Source organism: Sarcophilus harrisii, chromosome 2 (genome assembly GCF_902635505.1).
Source record: "Sarcophilus harrisii chromosome 2, mSarHar1.11, whole genome shotgun sequence".
NCBI classification, from domain to species: Eukaryota; Metazoa; Chordata; class Mammalia; order Dasyuromorphia; family Dasyuridae; genus Sarcophilus; species Sarcophilus harrisii.
In genome coordinates, this window is record NC_045427.1 from 163470456 (window position 1) to 163497115 (window position 26660).

General features: G+C 32.7%; 1 protein-coding gene across 3 annotated transcripts in view; it reads right to left on the reverse strand.

Moving 5' to 3' along the window:
• PLCB1 (phospholipase C beta 1) overlaps window positions 1–26660 on the reverse strand; it is an 831921-nt gene that overhangs the window by 99211 nt on the left and 706050 nt on the right. For all 3 annotated transcript variants that reach the window (XM_031951118.1, XM_031951120.1, XM_031951119.1), the window contains 4 exons: window positions 24301–24433; window positions 19257–19310; window positions 16293–16512; window positions 12844–13024 (listed from right to left, as the gene is read on the reverse strand). In XM_031951118.1, the coding sequence (XP_031806978.1) occupies window positions 12844–13024; window positions 16293–16512; window positions 19257–19310; window positions 24301–24433 (588 nt within the window). The remainder of the gene's footprint in view (window positions 1–12843; window positions 13025–16292; window positions 16513–19256; window positions 19311–24300; window positions 24434–26660) is intronic.

Sequence of the window (26660 nt, forward strand, 5' to 3'; positions counted from 1 at the left end):
GGTATTTAATATAAATTAAAAATATATTTGTCTGAAGTCTTGCTAACTGAATCAAAAGGGCTTTAAACTAAAAAAGAAAGGGAAGAGAGAAAACTACCTTCATGTATCCATCAAGGTATCATAGAGATAATTTATGAATATAGAGAAAATGAAAAAAAATTATGAAGAGCTCACCCAATTTAAAATCTATGATTTCAGACAACTATACACAAGTACATAAATTATATAATAGTAAATGTGAATTAGAAATCTTAATGTGAGAAGGCTTCATCAAAACTTGGTGGGACATGATCTAAGATTGAAGTCTAGCTCTAAAAGATCTAAAAGGAAAGATCCGAGAGAAGTAGTAACATTCCATAAATAAGACATATACATTATAAAGATACATATTCATATTATGTATCTTCTTAACATATAACATATAAATGAATGTGTATATATATACATATATATATACATACACATACACACAGATCTTATATACAATGTATATTTTATATCACTGGGAAAATTAATTTTGCTTGACCATAAATATTTGTTACAACAAACTTGTTTTTCTCCATTTTCCCACAATGGAGTAGGATGTTGGAAGGAGAGAAAATACTTTTTTTTTTTTTAATAGAAAAGTACATTCAATGCTACAAATGTGAAATGTTAGATGCACTTTCAGATGAGGTCACTGTTTTACTTAGCAATTATAATATAGATTTTCTAAGATATTTAATTATAGTGAAATGACATTATTTCCAAGACTATGTTGCTAAACAACAAAAATTTAATGTGGCTTTAATTGATGAATAACTTGCCTCAAGATAAGAGAGAGCAGGAAAAAAAAATCCTACACAGTAAGACCACAATTAGGTCTTTTCCATTCTTTGTCTCCCTCTGAAAATACTTCCCATGTTGCCTCTATTAGAATGTAAGCACCTTAAGCACAGAAATTATATTTTTGCTTTTCTCTATCCCAGCACTTATCATAGCAACTGGCACAGAAGAGTAGAGTTAGCACACTAGGGAGGTAAATATTTATTGATTATTGGCTTACTGTGAGGAGTGGGGAGTGGAGAAAGGATTAATAAAAATATATATAGCATTTTGCACAAAGTAAACAATTATTCACTAACCTAAAGAAGACATAAAATTGTATTAAAAGATTAAACAAACTTGCTTTTGATTATGACTTAGCAGACAGCATACACTCAAGGACCTTAAAACGTTATTTGCATTAATTAGTGACTGAATAGAAAATATATTACAAACCTTAAACACTATATTTGTGTAAGCTATTATTATGATGATGTTATTTCTCTATGGGGAAAGTATTTTTAAAAAGATAGATAGCTATATAATGATGATTATATATAATAATATATGCATATTATATATATGTATATATTATATAATAATGAACACGGTTCTCCAGTAGAGTATATCAATAAACCAGAAAAAACCCACAGCAAACATAATTTAATTTATACTAGTATATAAATTCACTGGCCTCTAGAAAATAAAAAGTGTTTCAATTATTTTCTCTTTATTATTCATCTCTAATTCCTTTGTTAATAATGTTTAATCTTTTAGAAACAACAAAACAATAAGAAAAACAACATTCTTGGCCTTTCTTTAAAAAAAAATCCTTGTTTATTTTCATCTCCATGGTCAACTGTATTATGTTAAAAACTAAATTTTATGTGTGAGGTAGGAGGAGGAAGGGGAATAGTAACAGTGAGAATTTTCTCTGGTATATTATACTTTGGTTTTTCACTCCATAAAAGACTGAAAACCTAGTTTGAATCTATTACATTCTCAGAATTTCTGAAGAAGGTTAATTATGGGAAACAGGAAAAAAGCCAAAGTTCTAAATGTTTATCATACCTCCAAAACATTTTTTCTTTTCAGTCTCTATTTTTAAAAAGTGTTTCTCAATTTTTGTGCAATACTAAAACCATGATCCAACATGACACCCCATAAACAATTGGCTTTTGTTAAAAATCATTCATTTCTTGAAAAGAATTTGACATTTTTGAGAAGAGCAAGGTACTTTTAAAAAGTAAATATCTCTGAAGAAAATTTAATTTCTAATTTATGAAGTTGCTTATCCTTCTTTCCCCTAAAAGGAGAGGAGAGGAAGCAAAGGTTAAAATTTTAAAAAGCAGCTACTCTTTTTTTCCCCTCAAATATTTAATTTTCAGGCACTTCCTATCTGTCCATTTATTATTAAAAATTTCCCACAGCTACACAGTCTTTGAAGTTCTGGCTTTTCATGTTTCCTTTCAAAACCTCAGTACCACAGTCATATATATCTGAGTGTTTAATTACCATGGGGGATTTTTTTTAAAAGAAAAAAAAGTAGAAAAGAAAGGAATATACTGGATAAAATTCTTATCAGATGTAAATAATTTGATTAACTGAAATTTAAAGTGATTATAATTATTTTTCTTGTAATAAAAACTTGGTCAATATAAATGTCAACTTTCCCCCTAAGATCTCACAGTATATGGATAATATTACAATACTATCCCTTAACAGAACTAATTAAAATAACATTATAGTATCAAATATTGTAATAGAAAGAACACAGAACTGAAAGTCTAGAAGCCTGGATCCTTCTTCTAAGTTTCTAATTAACTAACTTTTTGATCTTGTATCAGTCACTTCATATCATTTGGTCTCAGGGCAAGTAGATGAAACAGTGAATAGAGTTCCAGGCCTCGAGTTAGGAAGACTATTCTTGAGTTTAAATCTGGCCTTAGACATTTACTAGCTATGTGACCTTGAGCAAATCACTTAGCTCTGTTTGCCTCAGTTTTCTCATCTATAAAAATGAGCTGGAGAAGGAAATGGCAAGCCATTCTAATATCTTTGCTAAGAAAACACCAAATAGAGTGCCATAGAATTGGACACTTTTAAAATGATTGAACAACAAAATAAATGAATTTAACACCATCACTAAATATCATTAAGTGTTTACTATGTGCTAGACATTGTGCATTTTAAAACATTTATATGTATATGACATTCTTCTGGGTCTTCTGAAGACAAAGACAAAAATGAGACATGGAACCTGCTCTCAAGATTATCATAAAGTAATAACTTAGGAAGGGACCTCAAAAGTTACTTACTCCAACCCCATCATGCTATAGATGAAGAAACTAATGTCTTAGGTGGTCAAATGACTTTCAAATTTAGTCAAATGGGTACTAAATGACATTGGTGGAATATGACTGGGTTCTCTCACTCCAAATTCATGTGTAAAGATAAATAAATACAAAAATATATAAAGTTAATCAACTGGAGAGAAAGTGAGCACTAACTACTTTCTCTTCTTTAAATGATGGAGTTGGATTAGATGATTTTTAAGATTTCTTTTAAGCCCTAATATTCAATAATTCCAAATATATCACTGAAATTATATATAACATTTTAAAAAATCCTGATATTCAAAGTTTGAATATATTTCATCATCTTTCCTTTCTAGTTTCCCTTAAGTACTTCTTAAACTTGAAGATCTTTCCATTGAGATTATCTTCAATTTGTTATATATTTCTATCTATATTTATGAATACATCTTGCTTTTATATTGAATATCGTTATTTGCATATTGTCATCCTCATTGAAAGCAGGAACTGTCTTTCTTTTTGAGGGGTGGGTGGAGAGGTTAACCTCAGCACTTAATACAGTGCCTGGCATATCACAGGTGTTTAATACAAGCTGGGTGACTGGAGAGGTTTTTTTCATTAAACAGCTCTTATTGACTTTTAGATAAATAAGTTTTTTGCTTTTTGTTTTATTATCACTCTATCCAATGAAAAATAAATACAAAGCAAATGGAATAGATGTAATAGAAATTCCAAGCATTTTTTAATAGAAAGAAAAATGTATTACCTGTTATAAAGAGCTCATGCTAATGAAGGGCTCTCTAGGATAGTTAGAAACAGTTAAGCTGAACCCGCCCAACTAAAGTAATTATAGACTCTTCAAAGAATCACAACTAATAGAGGGTAGAGGCCTTAGTGGCCATTTAGTCCAACCTGTACCTGAACAAGAATTCTCTAACAATAAACCTATCAAGTGGTTTTGTTAAAGACTTTTAGCGAAAAAGGAATCTACTGTCTGGGAGCCCATTCCATTAAGTCATAACTCCTTGTTAAACTTTTCCCTTACATGGAGCCTAAATCTCACTCTTTACATTGTTGTAGTTTATTAAATAATAAGTCTATTCTCTCTTCCAAATATGTATATCTAGCTAGTATAAATTGAGTCTTAAAAAGGCTTAAAAAGTTCTTGTTCTATTTACAGATCCTTAAACAGCATATGTAGATCCTCCTCAAGTATTAAGGACAACAGCATATTCTCAAAAATATTCATTATGAAAAGAAATAATGGGTGTCAAATTCATGAAATCTTGTAGTTATATTTAATATAAAACCAAATCAAAACTCAGGAAATTCAAACTTCTTAGTAAAATTTTGCAACTTCTGAAATTTGCAAAGCATTGCAAATATTACAAATATTTTGTCATTGTTCAGTTGTATATGATTCTTCATGACTCCATTTGAGGTTCTTGGCAACGATATTGGAGTAGAATGTCATTTAGTTCTCCAGGTCATTTTACAGATGAGAAAAGTGAGGCAAACAGAGTTAAGTGACCTGTCTTAGGGTTACACAGTTAATAAAGGTCTGAGGTCAAATTTTAACTCAGGAATGCATCTTTCTGACTTCTTGACTTCTTGAGTTCAACTCAGTGCTCCACCTAGAGCCCTTATAAATATAGCTTATAGCTTTAGTGTAGGAGGCAAAAGATAAATAGAAAAGTCTACAATTTGGGTAGTAACAGAAAAGGAGATATCTAAACCTTTATATAGATAAATATTTAGAATAGGGTACTAAGTAATGGTATTTGACTGTAAAGATGAATTTCATTTAAAGTGAAGCTAAGTATACTGAGAAAAAGCTCTTCATTGAGATAGAGGCAAGGGTCATGTCTGGCCTCTGTTTTTACTATGTATGAAAAGTATTGCCTCAGCTCCTAAGCTTGACAAATGCATGAAGTGAGTCAGGAAATTCCAGGGGAGGCAAATTAAACTATTAGGCCATGGGAATTCCATTCTTGGAATTCTCATTGTAAACAGAATCTCTTCTTTCTCAGGTGTCATAAGCTCCTACATGATTAAAAATTTCAAACAAAAAACAAAAAACAAAAAAGGACAATTTTTTATTTTTTTAGCTATCGTTTTAGTCACTTCTCTGAATTATCTCTAAATGTAATAAATCTCAGAGAAAAAATATATTTTACTCAAAGTTCCATCCATGTTTCAGTCAAAAAAATAAAACAAGAATAACCAATGCAAAAACAAAATAAAAGGCCTTTTTGGTTCACCTAGTTTAGGCTTCTCATTTTACAGATGATAAAACAGATTCTCAGAGAAAATTTTGTATGGTAGGGATTGAACCTGCATTCTAGATTCTGTGGTTCTATAGTGCATCAGTGGATCAGAGAACTTTCATGTTAACAGAGACCTTAGAAATTATCCAAGTCTAAAATCATTTTTTAAGATAAGGAAACAGGACTCAAAGATTACAGAAGGAGCTCAAGGTTATATAGCTAATTAATATCAGACAAAGAAGTAGAATTCAAGTACTCTTTCTGGAAAGATTATGTCTTTAGTAACACAGAGGTGATTTAAATAGAAATCAGTATAGTCTTTGGTATTATTAAAAGCAAGCAAGAAAAATGTTTTGGTATTAATCATATTAATTAGAAAAGTAAAATAATTGAGTGACACAGTGGATAAAGTGCCATGTCTGGAGTCAGGAAGGCCTGAGTTCAAATCCAGCTTTAGAGACTTTCTAACTGTGTGATCCTGGGAAAATCACTTAACCCTTTTTGCTTCAGGTTCCGTGTCTGTAAATTGAATTTGGAAATGGAAATAGCAAATCACTGCAGCAAATCACGTAGGGTCATGTGAAGAATATGACAAAACTTATTTGACTGAACAACAAAAGGGAACTAATAGAGACAATCCTTGCCCTCTTAGGTTTTCCATTCTAATGAGATAGCTGTGTACATAGAGAAGTGGTGGCCAGGGCACCAGGAAAGAAGAAAGGATGGGAAATAATCACTATTATTTACTATTATCATTATTCCCCATCCTGCCTACTTTCCTGGAATTAACTACCTCCAGAAATTCACCAGCAAGAAGAAGTAAGCTCTAAAATGCAAACCTTTTTAGTCCCACTTTGCCCTGGTTTTTTCCCCTCCCTTTGTTTAGAGAGGATAGAGTGTAGACATTGGAAAGTTCCTCTTCCCAGATCTTCTATCACAGAAGGCAGCCCCCAAAGAATCCACTTCCTAATTTCCTACTGGCTGCTTCCCAGGACTTAATGATTTCCAGAATCTAATTATTCTGCAAGATACTCTGAAACAGTCCCTTCTTCAGAACATTTTGCTGCACTTGGCTGCAGAACTTCTTCAGTGCTAGGTAACTTGTCTGTATGAAATCTTGTGAAAATCACCTGGGATACAAAAAGGTATTCCCTGACCTAAAAGAGCTTATAATCTAATGGGGGAAACAACATAAAAATAAATATAGAAAACAAATGGAAATAACTGAGGAAGGGAAAGCTTTGGAACAAATGGGTAAAGGCTTTCTATACAAGGTAACAGTGGATAGAGTACTGGCCTAAAAAATCATAGAACTAAAATGAATTCAAGTCTAGAATGAGACACTTAACTAGATGTGTAATTCTGATTTAGTCAGTAAAATGGGGATGATAATAGTACCTCTCTTCTAGGTTATCAAATGAAATAATAATTGTAAATTACTTAGCAAAGAGCCATGCTTACAATATAAACTCTATGTATATTAGTTATTATTAATATTATAATTGTTATTAATATTAAGCAGCTAGATGGTACAGTAGATTGAGTGCTAGGTCTGGAATAAGACTTTTCTTTTTGAGTTCAAATCTGACCTCAGTCATCTATTAGCTGCGTGACTTTGGTTGGGCAAGTCACTTAACTATGGTTGCCTCAGATTATTCATCTGTAAAATGAGCTGGAGAAGGAAAGAGCAAATTCCTTCAGTTATTTTTCTAATAAAAAAACAAGTACAGTCATGAAGAATTCGACATGACTAAAATGACTGAACAATAACAGCATCATCATCATTTTTGTTGTTATTAGGATAAAACTGTGATATTTGTAGAACACTTATCACAATGCTCCAATAATAAGCCTATATAAATGATAGATATTAATAATAATGATGAAAATTATTATTATATACTCCCCATACATGATATTCCATCTACTGTATAGACTATGCCCATTGTTCAATGTTCTCTCTCTTCATCACGAAGAGTAATAGTTTTTATTTATAAAGATCTTAAAGATTTGCTAAGTACTTTATATAAGGTTGTATCATTTGATCCTCATGGAAACTCTGAAAGAGAGATACTGTTATGATCCCAGTACTACAGAACAGGAAGCTGAAGTTAGAACAGCGTAGGTGATCAGCTGGGGGTCACACAGCTAGTCGGTGCTTGAGGTAGATTTGGACTCCTCTTCCTAACTCTAGGCTTAGAACTTTATCTGATAGCAAGAAATCACCAAGCTTCCTCTAACTTTTTAACTTCATTCAAAATACAGTATAGAAACTTTGAACTTTCTACAAGAATCCTTTCCTGATCTCCTAAGTTGCCCCTGCTCATCCCTCCCAGGATTCTTTTGAGTTTGCTTTTTATATATCTTTTATTTACCCTTCCATGCCCATGTTTTTGTAAGCTCTTAATTTTTTACATGATCTTCTTCTATCATATTATATATAAAGTTGTAGTGGAGAGGAAGAATAAGCTCAAAAATGCACTTCATAGCAGCAGGAAGTTAGCTTGTGATATTTGGCAGGGAAAAAGCATGAAGCATATGATAAAGATCTGGATAATGAAGGCACACTCTACTTATTCCCTTTTCAAATTATGGAATTTTAAGGTTAATTGCATGAGGGCTTATGGTGAGATTGATGGATTAATATCTAGAATAATGGCAAAAAAGTAGTTCATATCTCTATAGTGCTTAAAATTTTATACATTTAGGATTTCTTAGAGTGTTTTTGATCACAATCATTTCCTCAGATAAATACAGCAAATATTTCTATTCCCATTTTAAAGATGAATAAATTGAGGCTTACAAAGCTAGTAAGTGGCAGAGCTGAGTTGAACCTTGGTATAATGACTTCTGGATCAATCCATTGTCCATTATCCATTGTCTTTCCCCTGCCTTTCTTGGGACTTAAAAGAATTTCAAGAGCATAAAATACCTCAGAAACCTTCTATTCAAATTCTCCCATTTTATGAATAAGGAAACTGAGATTTAGAGAAGGATTAAGTGAATTGTCCAAAATCACATGTAGTATGTGCTAGGTAGAAGAGAGATTTGTAGTTAGTTTCACTTGACTCTAAAGCTCATGCTCTTTTCATGCATTATTTCCCACTTTACCATTATATCAAATTACTCTTTTTATGATGAATGTGAAAAAATATTAAAACATGTCTCTTGTGAATTCCAAGATCTGTTTTACATCAAAAATTTGCAAGGTGAGTTATAAACTACTTATTGATTCCCTGGGGAAAATTATAAAATCCTACAGCAGTTTCTCTCTTGATTACTAACTTGTGGATCATTATATCTGAAATTCACAAACCTTAAATAAGATGGGGCTTTGTTTGATGGGCTACACAAATCTGAAAACTAAAATATCACCTTTTTAATTTGCCTAGTCACCAAATACTTTCCCCTCACACCCACCCCTGCCACTTCAGGCTTGTTTCTATCCTATGTTAATTATATTTGCTTTTCTCTTGATGTTGTTGGCTTAGATATCCTGTTCCCAGACACATTCTCATTTATTATTCATGTTTTGGTTGCCTTTTGGGTGACATATATTCTGAACATTTTTGATTTGTACAAAAATGATTTCTTAAGCTTTTTAAAAAAGTGTTTACTGTCAATGAGATTCAGGGAATTACTATTTGTTGTTTTTTTAAATTTTTTTTCTGTTCCCCCTGGACTTGAAGAAATATATGAAATGACTTTTTTTTCATTTATATTCCACATGCCTTTGGAAGCTGAGGCAAACCTGTGCAAAAAGAGAAGCAAGGACTTCAAATGCTGCAGGCAAAGCAGAGAGAAAAAAATTACCTCATTAGAGTGTTCTTAGCACCAAGTTAGAAGTAGAGGAAGCATCTAATATAGTAGGGAATGTTGTAATAATATGAATAATAATATCTAGTATTTATATAGGGTTTTAAGGTTTCCAAAGTATTTCATAATTATTAATTCTGGGGGATTGGTGCTATTATTATCTCCATTTTGCATAACAGAAAGTATCTGAAGTTGGATTTGAACGTAGGTTTTCCTGAGTCAGGAAAACGGAGGTCTAGCACTCCATTTGCTGATTCTACCCACAAGAAGGTTAAGAAGGTTGAACGATACTAATTATGAAGACAGTTCTGCTGGAAAACTTGCTTTGGTCTGGGCCAGGAATAGGAATGTCATGCTTTTGCTACTCTCAGCTTACTTACTTGAGCTATCCCACTAACCAAACTTGGGCTTCTCCAACACATAGAGATGTTAGAGATAATTTTGCTGATGAAAGAGGAAGAGCAGCCTCACAAATTTTTTCTGTTAGATCACAAGTATGAAATTAACAGTAGACATGAAAGATAGAGTGAAAATCATTTGTTTGGGACTTGGAACAGGCAAACTCCCTAGAACAAACTGCCAGGAATACAAGAGAGTGTGATGGCATTGTAGAAGGAGCCGAGGCCCTGGAATCAGATGACCTGAAATGAATTCCTGCCTCTGACATTTATTATATAGGTGGCTTTGGGTAAGTGACAATCTTCTGAGGCCCCAAATTCTTTACCTATAAAATCAAAGGTTAGATTAGACATTCTCTGAAGTCCCCAGCAGATCTAGATATGTGATCCTATGATGTGGTCTTCATTTTGCCTTCTTAAGAAGTTCTAGTGTTTTGTACCTGACCAAGCTCCTGATTCTGTCTACTGAGTCCAGTGTACTTTACTATCATCCCTCTGATCTCTCATGATGTGAGCACTCATCTTTTCTCTCCAGTTATTCAACCCAGTTCTCATAAGCTAATTACTACCTTTTCTTTCCTCACAGTTTCTAAAATTTTCAGTCAGCATTCTCCTTCTCCAATCCCTTAGTGCAATCTTTTTATTTGGATAAAATGCATGGAATTATTTTTTAGCTAATTTATTTCTACATAACAGCACTACAGATTCGGGCCTAGTAGAAATTATTTTATAGCTTTAAGAAACTGAGTTCCAGAGAGGTATGCTTTTCTCATCAACCTGCTACAATATCGCTTTGGGTATTTTCATGAATTGAAAGGGTTTTTTAAAAAAAAATAACTAGACTTTATCATTTGAAAATCAGAGGTTATTGGTGCTAAACAATAATATCTAGAAAGAGCTTGATTAGATTTCAAATAAAAGTTTCATTGCCCAAAGAAATTCATGCACAAAGAAATATATGTTTAGGGAAAAAATATTTGGATAAAGAAATTGAGTAAACTGATTATGTTACTGTCAGAATTTTTTATTTGATATTAATTCCATCATCAAAACAAAGTTTGTGACATTGTAATAGAAATGCTAGAATTATATGTTTTTTCTCTTATAATAAGCAAGAAAATTTAGATTGAGATTTATAGCCAGTTTTTTTTAGAATGATTCAGATAAGAGACTATTTAGTAGCTACTAATAGTGGATTTTCTGATTTTAGTTATTGAAAACTGAGATGAAAAGAGACATAGATTATAGTATACTATGTTAGATGTGTGCTTCCCAAATGGCGGAAGGATACACTCAAACAAAACACACTTCATATTAAATTGGTTTGAAAGAAAGGATTATGGAAAATGAGAGAAAAAATGATGACTGAATATATTGTAATATAACTGGCATCACCTCCCCTCCCCATCTACTGGTAGGTAGCCTCTCAAGAGACTAATAGTCACTAGATAGCTCCCCGTTTAGAAACCTTTCTAACTTGATTCCAGGAGCAAAAAGCAAAAATATAGGAAGAACAGCAATGTAATGCAGAGAAGTTGAGATTTAATGTCAGGAAAAACAAAATAAATCCTTAGTTGCCATACCACTCCTCCTCCAGTACACAGTTTAGGGATTCCAATAATAATCAAACCTGTATCAACCTTGTTTAAGAGTGAAAAAAAATCATTTTGCTCATCTACCAATAGGGAGAAACTAAAAATGAAAAGCTAATGCAAAAACATTGAACTAAATTTCCTATTTTAAGTTTTAAATTTTGGGTACTTGAAAAATGTATTAGTTTATGACATGCTCATAATTCTTGTGAGGTCCAGTGACTAGAAACTCACTACCTCATGAAGCAGGCCATCAAGTGTTTATATATTTCTAAATGTTAAGATGCTTTACCTTTCTAGGCTTATTTGATACTATCATATACATTATGATATCATATGATACATTATGATATCATATACATTATACATGATACTATCATATACATATCATATACATTAATCAGAATCCTTTCTTTTTTCTGCACAGTGAGGAATAGGGTTAATTGATTAATTAATAATTAAATGAAATAGATAATTAAATTAAATGTTAAGAGAATTATCAGATAGAAATCTTTTATGACTTTCTCTCCTTCACTTGACAAATCATTAATATCCTTTTCCTTTTTAAATTTCCAAGTACTATCTATGTACATCTATGTACAGTTCCTGTCAAATGTTGGACCTTTCAGTTTAGTGAATGGTATCATTTTTGTTTGTTAACACTCATTCCTAGCATAGTGCCTTGCACATAGATATAGTGATTACAGCTGTGATTTCACCTGTATGAAGAACTCCTGGAGGAGTTATTTTACTGATACAGATCAAACGATAATTTTAAGAAAGGTACTTAGGGCATATAAAGGGACTTGCCCAAAGTGACACAATGTCAGAATGGACACTTGGAACCATATTCCTTGGCTTTGTGACTTGCTTTGAATATAATGGATACTTAATAAATGTTTGCTTAATTTAATTAAGTGATTAAATAAAAACTTGTGATTTCCATACCTTGATTTTAGTTCTCTTTGGATTTAGGTTCAATATCGTTAATCTCTCTCTTTCAGGATAGTCCTTCCAATATATTCAGACAAGCAAGCAAGCTTCCCCTAAGTCATTTCTTCTGCATGCTAACCACTTCAAGTTGGAGTCTTTCCTTAGCCCCCATTCCACTCTGTCTTATTTTATAGCTATTTGTTTCTATGCCATAGCCTCACATGAGATTCCATCCAAATATTGTGCATAGAAAGTTGGTCTTGAAGCGATTTTAACTTGGGATCATTCCCATGCTTGATATAATCTGACTGGAATCCTAGGCAGGTCAATTAACCTTTTAGGGCCCTAGGATGCTTTCTAAAAATAAAAATTGCAGAAAAGGTGCTGATCTACTTTGGAAGAGAAGATTTCCTTTTCATCATCTTTCCCTCCAAAAAATATTCATAAGTTTAGAAGCATACACATACAAGAATTCCCACATTTGATTTTTAAGTGCTCAACTCCTAGAAAATATGGTGTTTTAATAATATGTATTTAATTACATATATTACATAATAATATGTACTTAAGATACCTGTTGAAATGAACTGAATGATTAAATTTTGTAATACCAAGAAATGTATGAAGGAAGAAATTTTAACCCCCCATAATGAAGGATCTGAAATCTGTGGCTGGTTTTAAGACTTTCCCTGAAATAGCTTGTGCTTCTCCAACTTACCAATTTGATATGTTCTCGTTTCTGGTATTTTTCACTGTAATACTGTTCCTGCCGCAGATTCAATAGCTGCTGCTGTTGCTTGTCCTTTAATTCTACCAATTTCTGTGTCATTTCTGCATCCAGGGCAGCAAGGTCCTGCTCCATTGTTGAAGAACCATGATCAGGGCTGCTGGGTTCAGATCTGAAAAAAAAAATCACTAGATTCATTTAGAAAATTCAGTCAACATTTTATTAAGCAGTTATTAAGAACTTACTATAAAGCTAGGTTGTGTTGTGGTTGGAGCTCAAGCCCTGGAGTCCCAAAGACCTGAGTTCAAATTCAGTATCAGTTTTATGAGCTCTTTTATGTCTTGAGCAAGTCACTTAAGTTTTGTTTACCTCAGTCTCCTCCTCTGTAAAGCAGTGGAACTTACCTCCCAGAGTTGCTGTGAGTATAAAATGAGATAATGATTATAAAATGCTTATCTAGCATATAGTAAATGCTATACAAATATTAACTATTCTTATTAATATTATTATTATTATTATTATGCTACCTTCCCCTTAGCTGCTTGAACTAGTCTTTTCTGTTGTATCTGTACCCAAATAGTTGAAAATAACTGCAGGATCTGTGAATTCAGTGGGGGGAATTCCTATTCCCATCTATGACAGACAGATTCCAGGGTGTTGTCTGAGGCATCCAGAAAATGTGTTACTTTGGAGATTAGCAAGTATTAGAGGCAGAATTTGAACTCTGCCAGCTCTTAAGCCCAATTCCACACTGCCAAAATAGTATTCTTTTCAAGACACATAGGTGCAAGTGAAGAGATGAAGATGATTAAGTAGGGAGGTTGATAGAGTCTGCAAAATGTTTTGAAGAATGCAAACATATGACGCTTAAGTGTTGGTTTTGGTTGGAATTGTGGGATCATTTTTCTGACATTTGTAATTTTTGTACAAACACAATAGACAGGGAGAGAGAAGGTTGGAGAAGAGGATGACAAGATACTTCTTTTGCCACTTTAAATTAGGACTCTGAGAGAGAATAAACGGCTGCCAGGGTGACCAACACATTTTTATGCTTTCCAACACATTGATCCAACTGGAATGTTGACAGTTTATTTACTTGGATAAACTGGCACCAGACAACCCATTGGGGCAGATCTTTTCTTCATATAGAAGGAGAAACTGAATAGAAATAAGACATGGGAGAAGCTAATGTTAAGAGCCTTCACACCCACCCCCTTCCAAATTACAGCTGAATACTTAGCCGCAAGGGGATGCAGCTTTAATATCAGGATTTTTGTGAACGATGCTAGCAGATGATGACCGGAAAAACAAACAAACATACAAACAACTATACTTTTCATGGATATTGAAAACTTTTGATAAAACTAAACCCAGAACATTTGTTTTTAATTTACGGGAACATGTTGGTCATTTCATATTTTTCATATGAGAACATGGCTAAATTACAGGCTTTGTGTGACAGCATGGCACCCATTTCACCACAAACCTGGTATAGCAAAATTCAGAATGATATCATTCCCCAATTATTAAACTTACTGAGGTACAGCATGGAAGCTTTGGCAGTAGGCAAATAGCACTTCAGTTTTCAATGTCAACTAAATAAGCCAAGACCTTTAGGGCATTTTCAATGTCTGACAATAATTCTTCCAAATTGAAACTTCAGTTAGTACACAATGAATTCCACATGTGCCTCTACAAAGTTATTCAGATCACTGACAATTTTTGACTATGACATGCCTTTTCATTTGTTCTTTTTCAGTACAAGGAACATTCAGGAAGTCTACTAAAAAAAAAAATCTGGTAATTTGTATTCTGTAGCTACAGGCCAACAGTTAGACTAATGATCTAAGGAGAATGTAATCCACTGAGGAAATAAAGTGCAGTACTAAAATACGAGTCTAAAATGTAGTTTTACTTTTTTTTTTAAATCTACATTTAATTTCCTGAACTATGGGGTTTTTTGAATGCTTGAGATAAAATTTCACTTCTTAAAAAAATGTGAAGATTAACTAACCTTGAGGAAGGAATGTGTTTTGAGCCATAATGAAACAAACAATTCTTCACTGTCAGGAAACTGAATTTTTATTTTCGTTTTTCTTTTCAACATTGAATGTGATGAATGCTTTTGATAAGATGAATATTGTTTATAAAAACAGGCTAAACCCAATATAATAGATTATAAATTTATATTATATATCTTGTAAAAGTGATTAAAGTGTAATAGAATTCCACAAAAATTGAAAACTACTTTAGTGAATTTATTGCTATTTAAGAGTAAACACTCAGATTTAGCCAAAAAAATCTTCACGTTAGTAGATACAATGCATCTATATTTTCTTGCCTATCTAAGGTGGGTTTTGTGTGCAGTTTTTTCAGTTCTGTCCTACTCTTCATGACCTCTTTTGGGGTTTTCTTGGCAGAGATACTGGAATGCTTTGCATGTCCTTTTCCAGCTCATTTAGTAGATAAGAAAACTGACAAACAGAATAAATGACATGCCTAGGGTCACACAGTTAATATGTGTCTGAGGTCAAGGTTAAACCCAGGAAGATGAATCTTCTTGATTCTAGATCCAGCACTCTATTTATTGACCACCTACTTTGCCTTTGGTATCTAAGGTACTTATATTCTAAATAGAAGACAGAGTCCTGAACACAAAAAATTTCCACTATAAGTTATTGTCCTATCTTGGAACCCTTCATTGGTTTAAACCATTTTTACTAGTCTCCTCTAGCTGTTTTCAGAGCAAAATTCAGCCACAAGGATTTCAATGACTAAGGTTATTTAAAGTAATGCATATTTTGTTGTTATTTAGATATCTCAAATGAGTTTGACTCTTTGTGACCCTATTTGGAGTTTTCTGGATAGAGATACAGGAGTGGTTTTGCCATTCCTTCTCTAGCTCATTTTACAGATAAGAAAACTGAGGCAAAATAGGATTAAGTGACTTGTCCTAGGACACACAGCTAGTAAGTTTCTGAGGCCAGAGTTAAACTCAGTGTTCTTGATGCCAGGCCAAGTGCTCTATCCATTTGCCACCAAGTTGCCCTAATGCATGTAGGGTGATTTATTTCATCTCCTTGAGTTTTACTAGAGATGTTCATCCCTTAAGAGGAGGCTAAACTGAAAGCAATGGGAGATGGAATAGGTTGCTTTATTTTCTAAAATTCTCAGAAATTTAGAGGAACTAAATGGAACTTCAGAGGGCATGTAGTCCAATAACCTTCCTTTTCCAGATATGAGAACTGAAGTTGAGAATTCAAATGATGTGCCTTAAGTCACATAATTAATAAGGGGACAGAGGTGACATTGTACATAAGTCCTCTGACCCCAGGTTCAAAAGTCTTTTCTTAGGAGAAAACCTCCAAGAACCTCAAATGTCATGTGACAAGTCCCAGATTTTTGGTGTTAAAATAAGAAAGGGCATTCATTCAACTTACTTCTTTTTACTGTCCTTTTTGGCGTTTTTTTCTAGGACAGTCCTCCTTCGTAAGTAATCATTTTGGATCTCATTGTACTTTGTGGTGTGCTCTTTGATGAGGTCAGTGGTTTTCTTGTGGTGTCTTTTCACGAGGTCCTTCATTTCTTTGTAATGTTTCTTCTGAAGTTTAACAAAAGACTTCTGCTGCTTTAGTTCCTCAATTGTCTGGGCTTCCACATCTGCAAAAAATACGGTAGCAGATGACAAAAAGAACAAATGTTTTAGGAGCACTCAAGTCAAATTTAATAATGGGTCAGATTCCTTTTTTTCAAAATCCTGGGAAAGATGGGCCAATATCATTTTGCAGAGTAAATATCCAAAGAATTAAAATCTTTATACATAAGCTGGAGTGCTGCTGTTAAAATATTCTGAATTATAATATGTGGAACTGTCATCAGTTCATTGCTCTTAATATTTGAGGCCTTAGATTAAAAAGGGGTTTAAATTAAAATAATCAGCTTGTAATATTGAAATATGTAAAATTCAACTTTTGAATAAATCAGGTATTTTTGTGGCATTAATAACAATGTAAATGGAAAGAAATTAATTATAGAACAGATAAGAAAGGTTGATACTAGAGTAACTGACATTGCAAAAAAAAAAATTCAGTCAAGAAATTAGCATCCCAAATAGTCTACTAGACAGGCTTTCCCCCCTAGGTAGAATGCACCACTTCCTTACCTTCATTTCTTCCAATCTTTATTTCTCTTCATGGCTAAATTCATATACTGCTTGCTATATACCAGGTTTTTACTAATCTGATTGCTTATGAGTCATTTTCTCCTTTAATTTATACTTTTATTTGTGAGCACACTATATGATCTAAGGAAAATACATGCAGGAATTACACCTTTGCCAGTGGTTCTCAAAGTATGGTCTAGAGAATCTTGGGGATCTCTGAAACCCTTTTAGAGGGTCTACAAATTCAAAAATAGTTTTTATTTCCAATATGGTAAATGTCTATAAATATAATCCAGATAAACAAAAACGCTTTGGAGAGATCCTCAATAATTTTTAATAGGATAAAGATACTGAAAACAAAAGTTTGAGAACCACTGCCTTTGCCATCTAACATAGCACCTGCCACATTGGAAAGGCCTAATCTATAGTTTTTGAATCAAATGAATTGAAGGTCTGCTAGAGTACCTGGTTATCTGGGTGGGTGTAGAAAGATTAAATGATGTTATAAACAACCGCTGAGCCCAGGTAAATGACTAGAAAGAGCATATGTGTGACTGCAGAATTAGGGAGACTTTTCAAAGCTCATCCTGTTGTTTCTGGATCAACAGAATGTGTTCCAAAACCCTGAAGTAAAAAATTGTCCCAAAAATGTATTTGTTGATTGTCTTAATAAGTTTTCACTTTATTTCATAGTTTAAATCTGTACATTATTTAAGTCTCTTTCAATAGAGCAGTACATAATAGAGCATTATTTATTAGCTTTCTTGGGTTTAAATTGCCATTTTTAAACATGTGCTCTTTTAAATTTTTCATTATATTTTATTTTATGTGACTTTCACTTTTAAATTGTATTTATGTAAATTTATTAAAATATAGTTACAGCTAGGAATCATAGAGGGTAGAGCAATGTGCCAGGAATCAGCAAGCCCTGCATTCAACTCTGGCCTCCAACTCTAATTGTGAGACACCTGATAAGTTACTTAATGTATATCTCAGTTTCTTCAACAATAATATGTGCATAATGGTAGTCCTATTTAGCAAGGTTCTTGTGAGGATCAAAGGATGTATTTGTAAAGCACTTATGTGCCTGGTACTTAGTAGACTTGGGTTTCCTTCCTCCTTCTTCCATATCAAGCTAGTCATTTCTTGAAAGCAATTCAGGAAAAACAACCAAATATATCAATCTAGTCTGACAGTACATACAATGGCTCCACGCCCAGAGTGTCCTCCAGAAGGTAGATACATTTTTTCATCTCTTCTTTGGGGCTTAACTTGATCATTATGAAAACTAAATGATTCTATAATTAGTTAATAAAATTGGTTAATATCATCTCACTGTATAAATTCTTGTCTAATATATACCTATAAATTTTGGTAATCATAGGTTTCCATTTAAAACAGTTTTAAGTATATGATCTGAAGGAAATACGTTTATAAGGTTAATAAAGAAGTGCCATAGGTAGATTCATAGAATCTGAGAATTGGAAGAGTTCTCAGATTTCATTTAGCTATAATTATCAAAGGCACATATGATTTGATATTTCCAATAGCAAGCTGCTGTTAGTTCTGTAATAAGTCTACTGAGGTCACTGTGGTCAATTGTGATTAATATTATGATTACTAAATCATCCATGGTTATTTTGAAATTCTTATTTCAATATTTAAAGAGTTTTTAGTTTCTTCTTCATCAGCACTCCCTCTATTGATGAAGAATGTTATTTACTTCTGACTTATAAATGGTTTTTAAGAGTTAATTTGGCCAAAAAAATCAAATGTTCTATATTCAGGCTGATAAAAAGACTTCAAAATTAGCTACAGTACATAAATCTTCACATAAAAAATAATATGTTACACTTAGATGGATATGTCAGTTTGTGTTCTATTAACAAAGACATTATAAAACCTAGGTCACTTCTGTGATACAATGAGGTATCGAAGGCTTTAATGGAAAAGCGTTTTAGTAATTTTTATTTGAAAACAGATGTTACTATTTAATGAGTCATTATACTGAGACTTAAGATACTCTCTGAATATGAGTCATTCCTCAGTAATTTTGTCACAGATCTAATTTTTAACTGGTACTAAAAGCTGTGCTTATAAAGTGATAAGTTTCCTTATAATAGAAAAGAAATATCAAGAATATTCAAAGAAATAAAAGGAGCATCTGGATGTACACACATACATGGGCCTTTATGTTAGTCTAAAACAGGGAAATCTGGATATTGAGGGATTTTTACTTTACCTGTTAAGACACTCTGAATAAGATCTTCAGTTTTTGCAGGTGCTTTAACTGAACCTAAAATTAAAAAGCAAAAGAAGATTTATTTTTGGCATTTTCCTGCATAAAGTATGTCTTCAAATATAGGTTGTTACACAGAGAATCTAGACACTGTGAACAAATACTTATTCCTTTTTCACTTGTATGACTAGAAAACAAATCCTGGAAAAAATGAATCATGAACTCAGTTAACATGGTGAGAAGAAAAGAGAATTTTATTCAAAGGAGCTAAAGGCTCAATGCCTTTTTTTTTTTAAACCAAATACAGTATAAGATTACTGCTGCCACCTTTTGGCACAAATCAAAACAGCAAAATGTTGAAGTATTAAATTCTATCAGTAACTTGGTGATTATAAATATGAACCTTTATTTTCCATGAATTCTAATGACTTAGTTTTCAGATGGTACGTAAAACTTTGAAATCCACATCTGGAAAATATTTCACTTAAAAGTTTTTTCTTTTCATTTATAAAGAGGAAGCATAGTATTTTGTAAAATGGTCAGCAGTCAGCAAGAATTTATTTCATATTCTTGGCATGACCACAGACAATTCACTTTATATCTCTGAAGTTCAGGAAGCTCTCTAAAGCCATAATTTAAAGATGGGCAAAGAATGTGCACAGATGTAAAGGGTCCCACTGAGATGAAATCATAGATTTTTGACTTCAGGGATAGTTCTTTTTTTATTTTTATGAAACTGACAAACATCAAGAGATATTAACATTAACTTCTGCAAAGTAGCAGTAGTGGTGGTAACAAAAACAAAAATAATTCACACTTCTATTATACTTTACAAAGCATTTTCCTAAAACAGTCCTGGAAATTTGTGGAACAAATATTGTACCTCATTTTACAAAAGAGAGAATCAAAAGCTTGAAGTATTTTATTTTGAATCCTGAATTTGTATCTATGTGACCTATGCATTTTCCACATTCCACTAAATGATGCTAGTCACTGTAGCAGCTGAGAAGTGAAGCCAGGAGTTATCACTGCAGCTATTTACACAATTTCATTGAACTTTTACATTTGTTTGTTTTGTTTGTGAGACTTGAGTCTCACTGTCACTTATGGACTGAATCCGGTGCTGATAAGCCAGGAAGCTTTGACCTGCTTTGTTTTTGACCTAAACTGGTTTGCTCTTAGATAAATATATTATTCCTCTTTCCCTTCCCATAACCTTAAAGGTTTATTATATTGAGCATTTTAGCTCAAAACTCTGATGTTCTAGGAATCTACCAGCCTTAGCTTCCATTTCTAAGAGAATTAAATTTACTATTTGAAGAATCTATTTCTTTCTTTCTTTCTTTCAGACAAAATCTTTCAACCAATGAAAGTATGAAAAATAATATGTTGGTAAAAATGGGATGAAATAGAAACTAATCAAAATCACTTACTCACTCATTTCACTAAACACTTATTATGTGCTATGTGCCAAGCAATATGCTAAGTGCTAAAAAAATTACCAAAAGACAATTTCTGCTGTCAAGGAATTCACAATCTAAGGAGGGTAACAACAAATAAAGAAATATATGCAAATTATGCACAGGATTAATTGGAAATAATTAGCAAAGGAAAAGCACTAGAATTTCCTGTAAAGAGGAGATCTTAGTTGGGAGTTAAAGGAAGCTAGGGAATCCAGTAGTAGGTGGTTATGAAGAGGAGAGTATTCCAGGCTTGGGGAATAGCCAGAGGAAATGCTCAGAGGCAAGAGAAAGAATATTTTATTCATGATATGTACAGGAAGATTGAAGAATACATGGCAGGAAGCTGTAAAGGTAGACAGGGATTAGATTATGAAAGTCTTTGAATGCCATGTAGAGGATTTTGTATTTGATACTGGAGGTTAGAGAGTCACTGCATAGTAAATTGGTGGGAACATAAGACAGTTAGACCAGTGCTTTAGGAAAGCCACTTTAGTGTCCATATCAAGGATGGACTGGAATAGGGAGAGAAGCCTGAGGCAGGCCAATCCCCCTGCTAGTATATATAATATAATAAGCAGGTAATGCAATTGTCCAGATGAGACTGGTTAAGAGGCTCTACCAGAATGTTGACAAAATCAGAGGAGAGAAGCGAGTGTATTCCAGAGATGTGCAATAGATAGGAAGCTGGGCCTGAAGCTAGGAAAACTCATCTTTCTGAGTTCAAAGCTGGTCACAGGTACTTACTAGCTGTGTGACCCTGGGCAGGCCACTTAACCCTGTTTGCTTCAGTATCCTCATCTGTAAAAAGGACTGAAAGAAGCAAACAGTGAACCACTGCTATATCATTACCAAGAAAATTTTAAATAGGACCATGAAGAACTGAAAATGACTGAGATGACTATACAATAACAACTGGACATCCAGTTCAAGATGTCTGAAAGGCAGATGGAGATGAAGTTAGAATAGAGATTGAGGCAGGGCAGGTACATTTCAGAATTAATGGCTTAAAGATGCTGATGAGATCAAGTGAAATAGTATAGAAAAAGAAGAAGAGAAAGGGGCTCAAGATATAACCTTGTCAGACACCTATGATTAGAGGGCATAATTTGGAGGAGGGTCCAACAAAGGAGACCCAGAAGAAGTAGTCAGGAGGAGAACAAAGACACTGTACTACATGATGACTCTTTTCTCCTTGCCCTGATTTTATTATTCATTTAAACAAATACAATATCAGCATCCACTATAATACTAGGTAAAATAAGAAGGTGCAAAATAAAAATAATACAGGTCTTGCCTTCAAGAAGTTTAGAGTTCAAGAAGAAACTCAAGACAAAGTCACATGAAACTGACACAATGGGACACAGCATATGATTAAATAAATGATAGAGACCACATATATAATAGGAATATAATTTATATCTAAAGTTTATCAATTAATCAACAAGCATTTGTTAAACACTTAGTAGATATCAAGCAATGTGATAAGCATTGAGGATATAAAAGAAATAGAAAAAATTGCACCTGCCTTCAAGAAGTTTGTATAGTAATGGGCGAAACAAGATATATATATAATTCTTAATTATATAAAATATATTCAAAATTGAAATAAAGTAACCTAAAAGAGATGGCACTAATAGCTATGAAAATTGAGAAAAACCTCCTATAGAAAGTGATATGTGAAAGTTTATTCTGAAGAAATTAAGGAATTGTAAGTGATTAAAGTGAGGGGGCAGAGTATTCCAAGCTAAATGACAATTAGTTCAAAAGGACAAAGATGAGAAATGGGGTATCATGTGTGATGAAGGGCAAAGAAATCAGAATGACAGAACTATATATTCTATGAAAGAAAGTGATTTGTAAGAAACATAGAAAGATAAGAAGCAATCAGAGGTTGTGAAGACCTTTAAATGCATATGGGAGAGATAATATGTAGCCACTGGAATTTATTAAGTATGAGGAAGACATGAGTATAATTATAGTTTAGAACTGCTTCAGCATCTTTGTGGAGAATGGTTTAGAGTGGGATGAGACTTGAGGGTGAGAAAACAATTGGATGTCTTATTGCAATAGTCCAGGTTATGAGAGATAAATATTTCTCTCATATTTAATAACTTATTTTTGTATTAGGACCAAGGCTTTTACCCATTTTCTACTTTCTCATGCAGACACCAACAAGTAAGAGAAATTTCTCTTAAGAGATTTACTCAAGCCAAGACCTAATCAAACAGTAAAAAGATATTTCAAGGCTGGATCAATGGATTTGTTCCTACCCATTATGTTTGTTCTGACAGGTCTTGAGAAAATGTTGATTCTCCCTATTATCAAGATAAATGATATGGAAATTAATGTCTCATTGAACAATATTTAAGTGACCCACTTATATATCCCAATTTAGTCCACCTCTTATTAGATTAACCAATCAGAATTGAATAGATACCTCTCAAGAACACCTTCTCTTTGAAGAGCTGATAAATTCTGACTCTATTGCCATTAGGGGTCTTTAGCATAAGAGACACAGCCAAATGACATCCTTTTATCAATTATCTGCTAGTATTATTAATAAAATGATTAAATTATCCAGAAACTATGTCTCCTGAACCCTTTTAAATATCACAGAAGGAAGGTGATGAGGATCTGAACTACTATGGAAAATGGAGAGAAGGATACACATTTGAGAAGTGCTGGGGAGAAATATGAAAAGATTTGGCAACTGATTGGTAAATCAGTGTGATAGTTATTTGAAAAGAGATGGTAACTGAAGTCATCTGGAGAAAAAAAAAGTTACAATATTGAATATTAGTGGTGATAGTGGGCAACCTTGTTTCACCCCTGATATTCTTGGGAGTGGTTCTAGTTTGTTCCCATTACATATCTGCTTACTGCTTACTTATGGTTTTAAATAAATGCTACTGATCATTTTAAAGAAAAATTCATTTATTCTTATAATCTCTAGTGTTTTTATCAAATGTTTTTTTCTGCATCAGAAAAAAAAAAGATTTAATGAATGATGATTATGTAAAGATTCATGAAGGAAGGGGGATTTGAACTTGACTTTAAAGCAATAGCACATCCATTTAAGGTGGATACAATGTTGTAGTAAAATTCAGATTTGGAAAATGACCATATTTTTCTACAGCACTAAATAGTTACAAACTAATACTTCAAATACCTTGCAAGGTAGATGAATTACAATCATTGTTAAAATTTTTAAAAAGAGGCATAAAAGGGGAAGCTAGATGGCACAGTGGATGGCACACCAGCCCTAGGGTCAGGAGGACCTGAGTTCAAATCCAGCTTCAGATGCATAACACTTATTAGCAGTGTGGTCCTGGGAAAAATCCAAATGCCTCTCAAAAAACAAAACCAAAAGAGGCATAAGAAAAGTAAGTGACACATTTGTTCAGGGAATAAATATTGGTTTGTTTGTTTATTTTTTGCTTGCTAAGTATTAGACTTATTTTCTCAGAGAATACATATGAATGTTATTTATTTTTTTCACTCAAGAAAGCACACAGTTCCCTTATGCACACAATACTAAGAATTAGTTTCCTCATATTTTATACAAAACTTCTATTGTCAATTACCTGGGGCTGGTTGATTGTGGACAACTTGAGATGGTGGTTTTGGTGTCAGTGATGTAGTGTGATTGACTCCATTCTCTGCTGGTGCTGGTCTGGGTTCACTCTTAGATTCTGTTGGTGTTTCCCCAAGATCAGCCTGAAAATGAAGATATCATACATTATATTTATCACACTTTAAAATTATTTCTAGAAAAAAACTATTTATTATTTCTATATCTTTGGTTTCAGAATCAATAAGACAAATTCATATTTTGCAGAATTTGTATTGTATTCTTTGATTCTGATATTCTTAAACTCTCATTAAAAAAGATATAACAAGTTTAAATATTATACTATGTCTCTGTAAGTATATGAGGCATAAGGCATGTAAATAGAAACATGGAAGGGATTTTAACAACAGTAGAAGAAATTATATAATATCTTTCAAATCAACTAGCACATTGACTTGCATTAAGTTGGAACTCAAATATCTATTGAATAAATTAATTTTCTGTCCAATAAAAAAGTCATTTTGAGAGGTGCTGCCATTGTTCAAAGACTTAAAATTATTTCTAAAATTTCTTTTTTTAGTCAAGTATGGTGGTATACCTGTAATTTTTGCTAGGTAATAAGTTTGGCATTATAATGGGGACTCTCCCCAACCTCTCTTTCTCCTTCCCTCTTTCCTTCCATCCTTCTCTCTCTCTCTCTCTCTCTCTCTCTCTCTCTCTCTCTTTCATATAAACTTATATCTATACTTATATACATGTAGATATAAATATAATATGTACATAAAGATATATCTTTTAGATAGATATATCTATCTTTTAAAGTCTATGTTGACTTTTTCTTTTGAATATTTTAATAGTCTCACTCCATGCTTTCAGGAACAATTTTAGTTACTTTTTTTTTTACTTAAAAAAACTAATTCATTGGGAATTAAATCCAGCAAATATGGTTAGTAATTATACCAGATAGTATAATCATTAGTAGAAAATGAGACAGGATTATAAAGTAATGTGGCTGATTTTTCTGTGTGGCTAATTAAGTCAATCTGAAGATTATTTCAAAAGATTGCTTCAAAATGTTTTTAACAATGAAATTATCACTTCAAAAATATAGGTTATTTTAAGGCAGCACAAAGCAAGAAATCCTCAGTTTATGTATTCAGATAACAATATCAAGTATTTGATATGTCTGGTGTCCAATCCATGAAGTGAAGTGATTCTAGTTAATGACTAACATTTATACATAGCTTTTTAATGTTTTCAAAGTACTATGTATATATTTTCTCATGTGAACTTCCAAAACTACTCTGAATTAGGTATTATAAGTATTATTCCTATTTTACAGAGGAGGGATACTGAGGCCCAGAGAGATGAAGGAACTGTCTGTGGTCATGCAATTAGTAAGGTCCAAATTTGGATTTGACTCCTGGCCTTAATAATTTCAAATGAGCACTTTATTTACTTGACATAATGACTTTATTTGTTGGAGTAGTAATGAAAAAACCCTGACTGATGTGATTTTTCTGAATCTCTCAGTTCTTACCCCTTGGTATTTTCTAAATGGAGAGCAATCAGGAACAAACATACAGAAAAATGTATCCATTATGAATCCATTACCTCATGTAATAGTATGAATCCATTCCTCATAAATGAATCCATTATCTCATAAACAGAACTAATAGCCAAATTTCACTTCAGTAATTCAAAGGTAGATCACAGGTTCTTAATCTTGAGTGTGTGTGTGTGTGTGTGTGGGTGTGTGTGTGTGAAGTCACAGACCCCTTTGCTGGTCTAATGAATCTTGTGGATCCTGTCTCAGAATAACTTTTTTAATATACAAAACAAAATATGTAGAGTTATAAAAGAAACAAATTATATTAAAATAAAGATACATTCTTCCTTCCTCCAGGTTCATGGACCCATTGTAAAATTATCCATTAACACTGCGGATCTCTATTCATTTATAATGTATGTACACATGTATAATGTATATATACATTATATATAGTGTACATATATTTGTACATATTATATAATGCATAATTATATAATATCATATATAATTATATACATATTTTATATATAATGTACATATATAATGTATATACATACATATATAATGTATATATTATATATATGACTTAAAGATTTGCAAAGTATTTTCCTTATAACAACCCTATGAAGCTGGCAGTGTAACATTATTATGATTTTATAAATGTGGACAATGAACTCTGACAAGTTAATTGACTCATTCATGATCACATCTAGAAATAGTACTATTAATTCTTGGTTTCTAATATGCCCTGTTCATTCAAAAGATACAAATCTAAGGTCATCCGCTGAATGCTTTTTAAAGTTACATAACTGAATTGGATT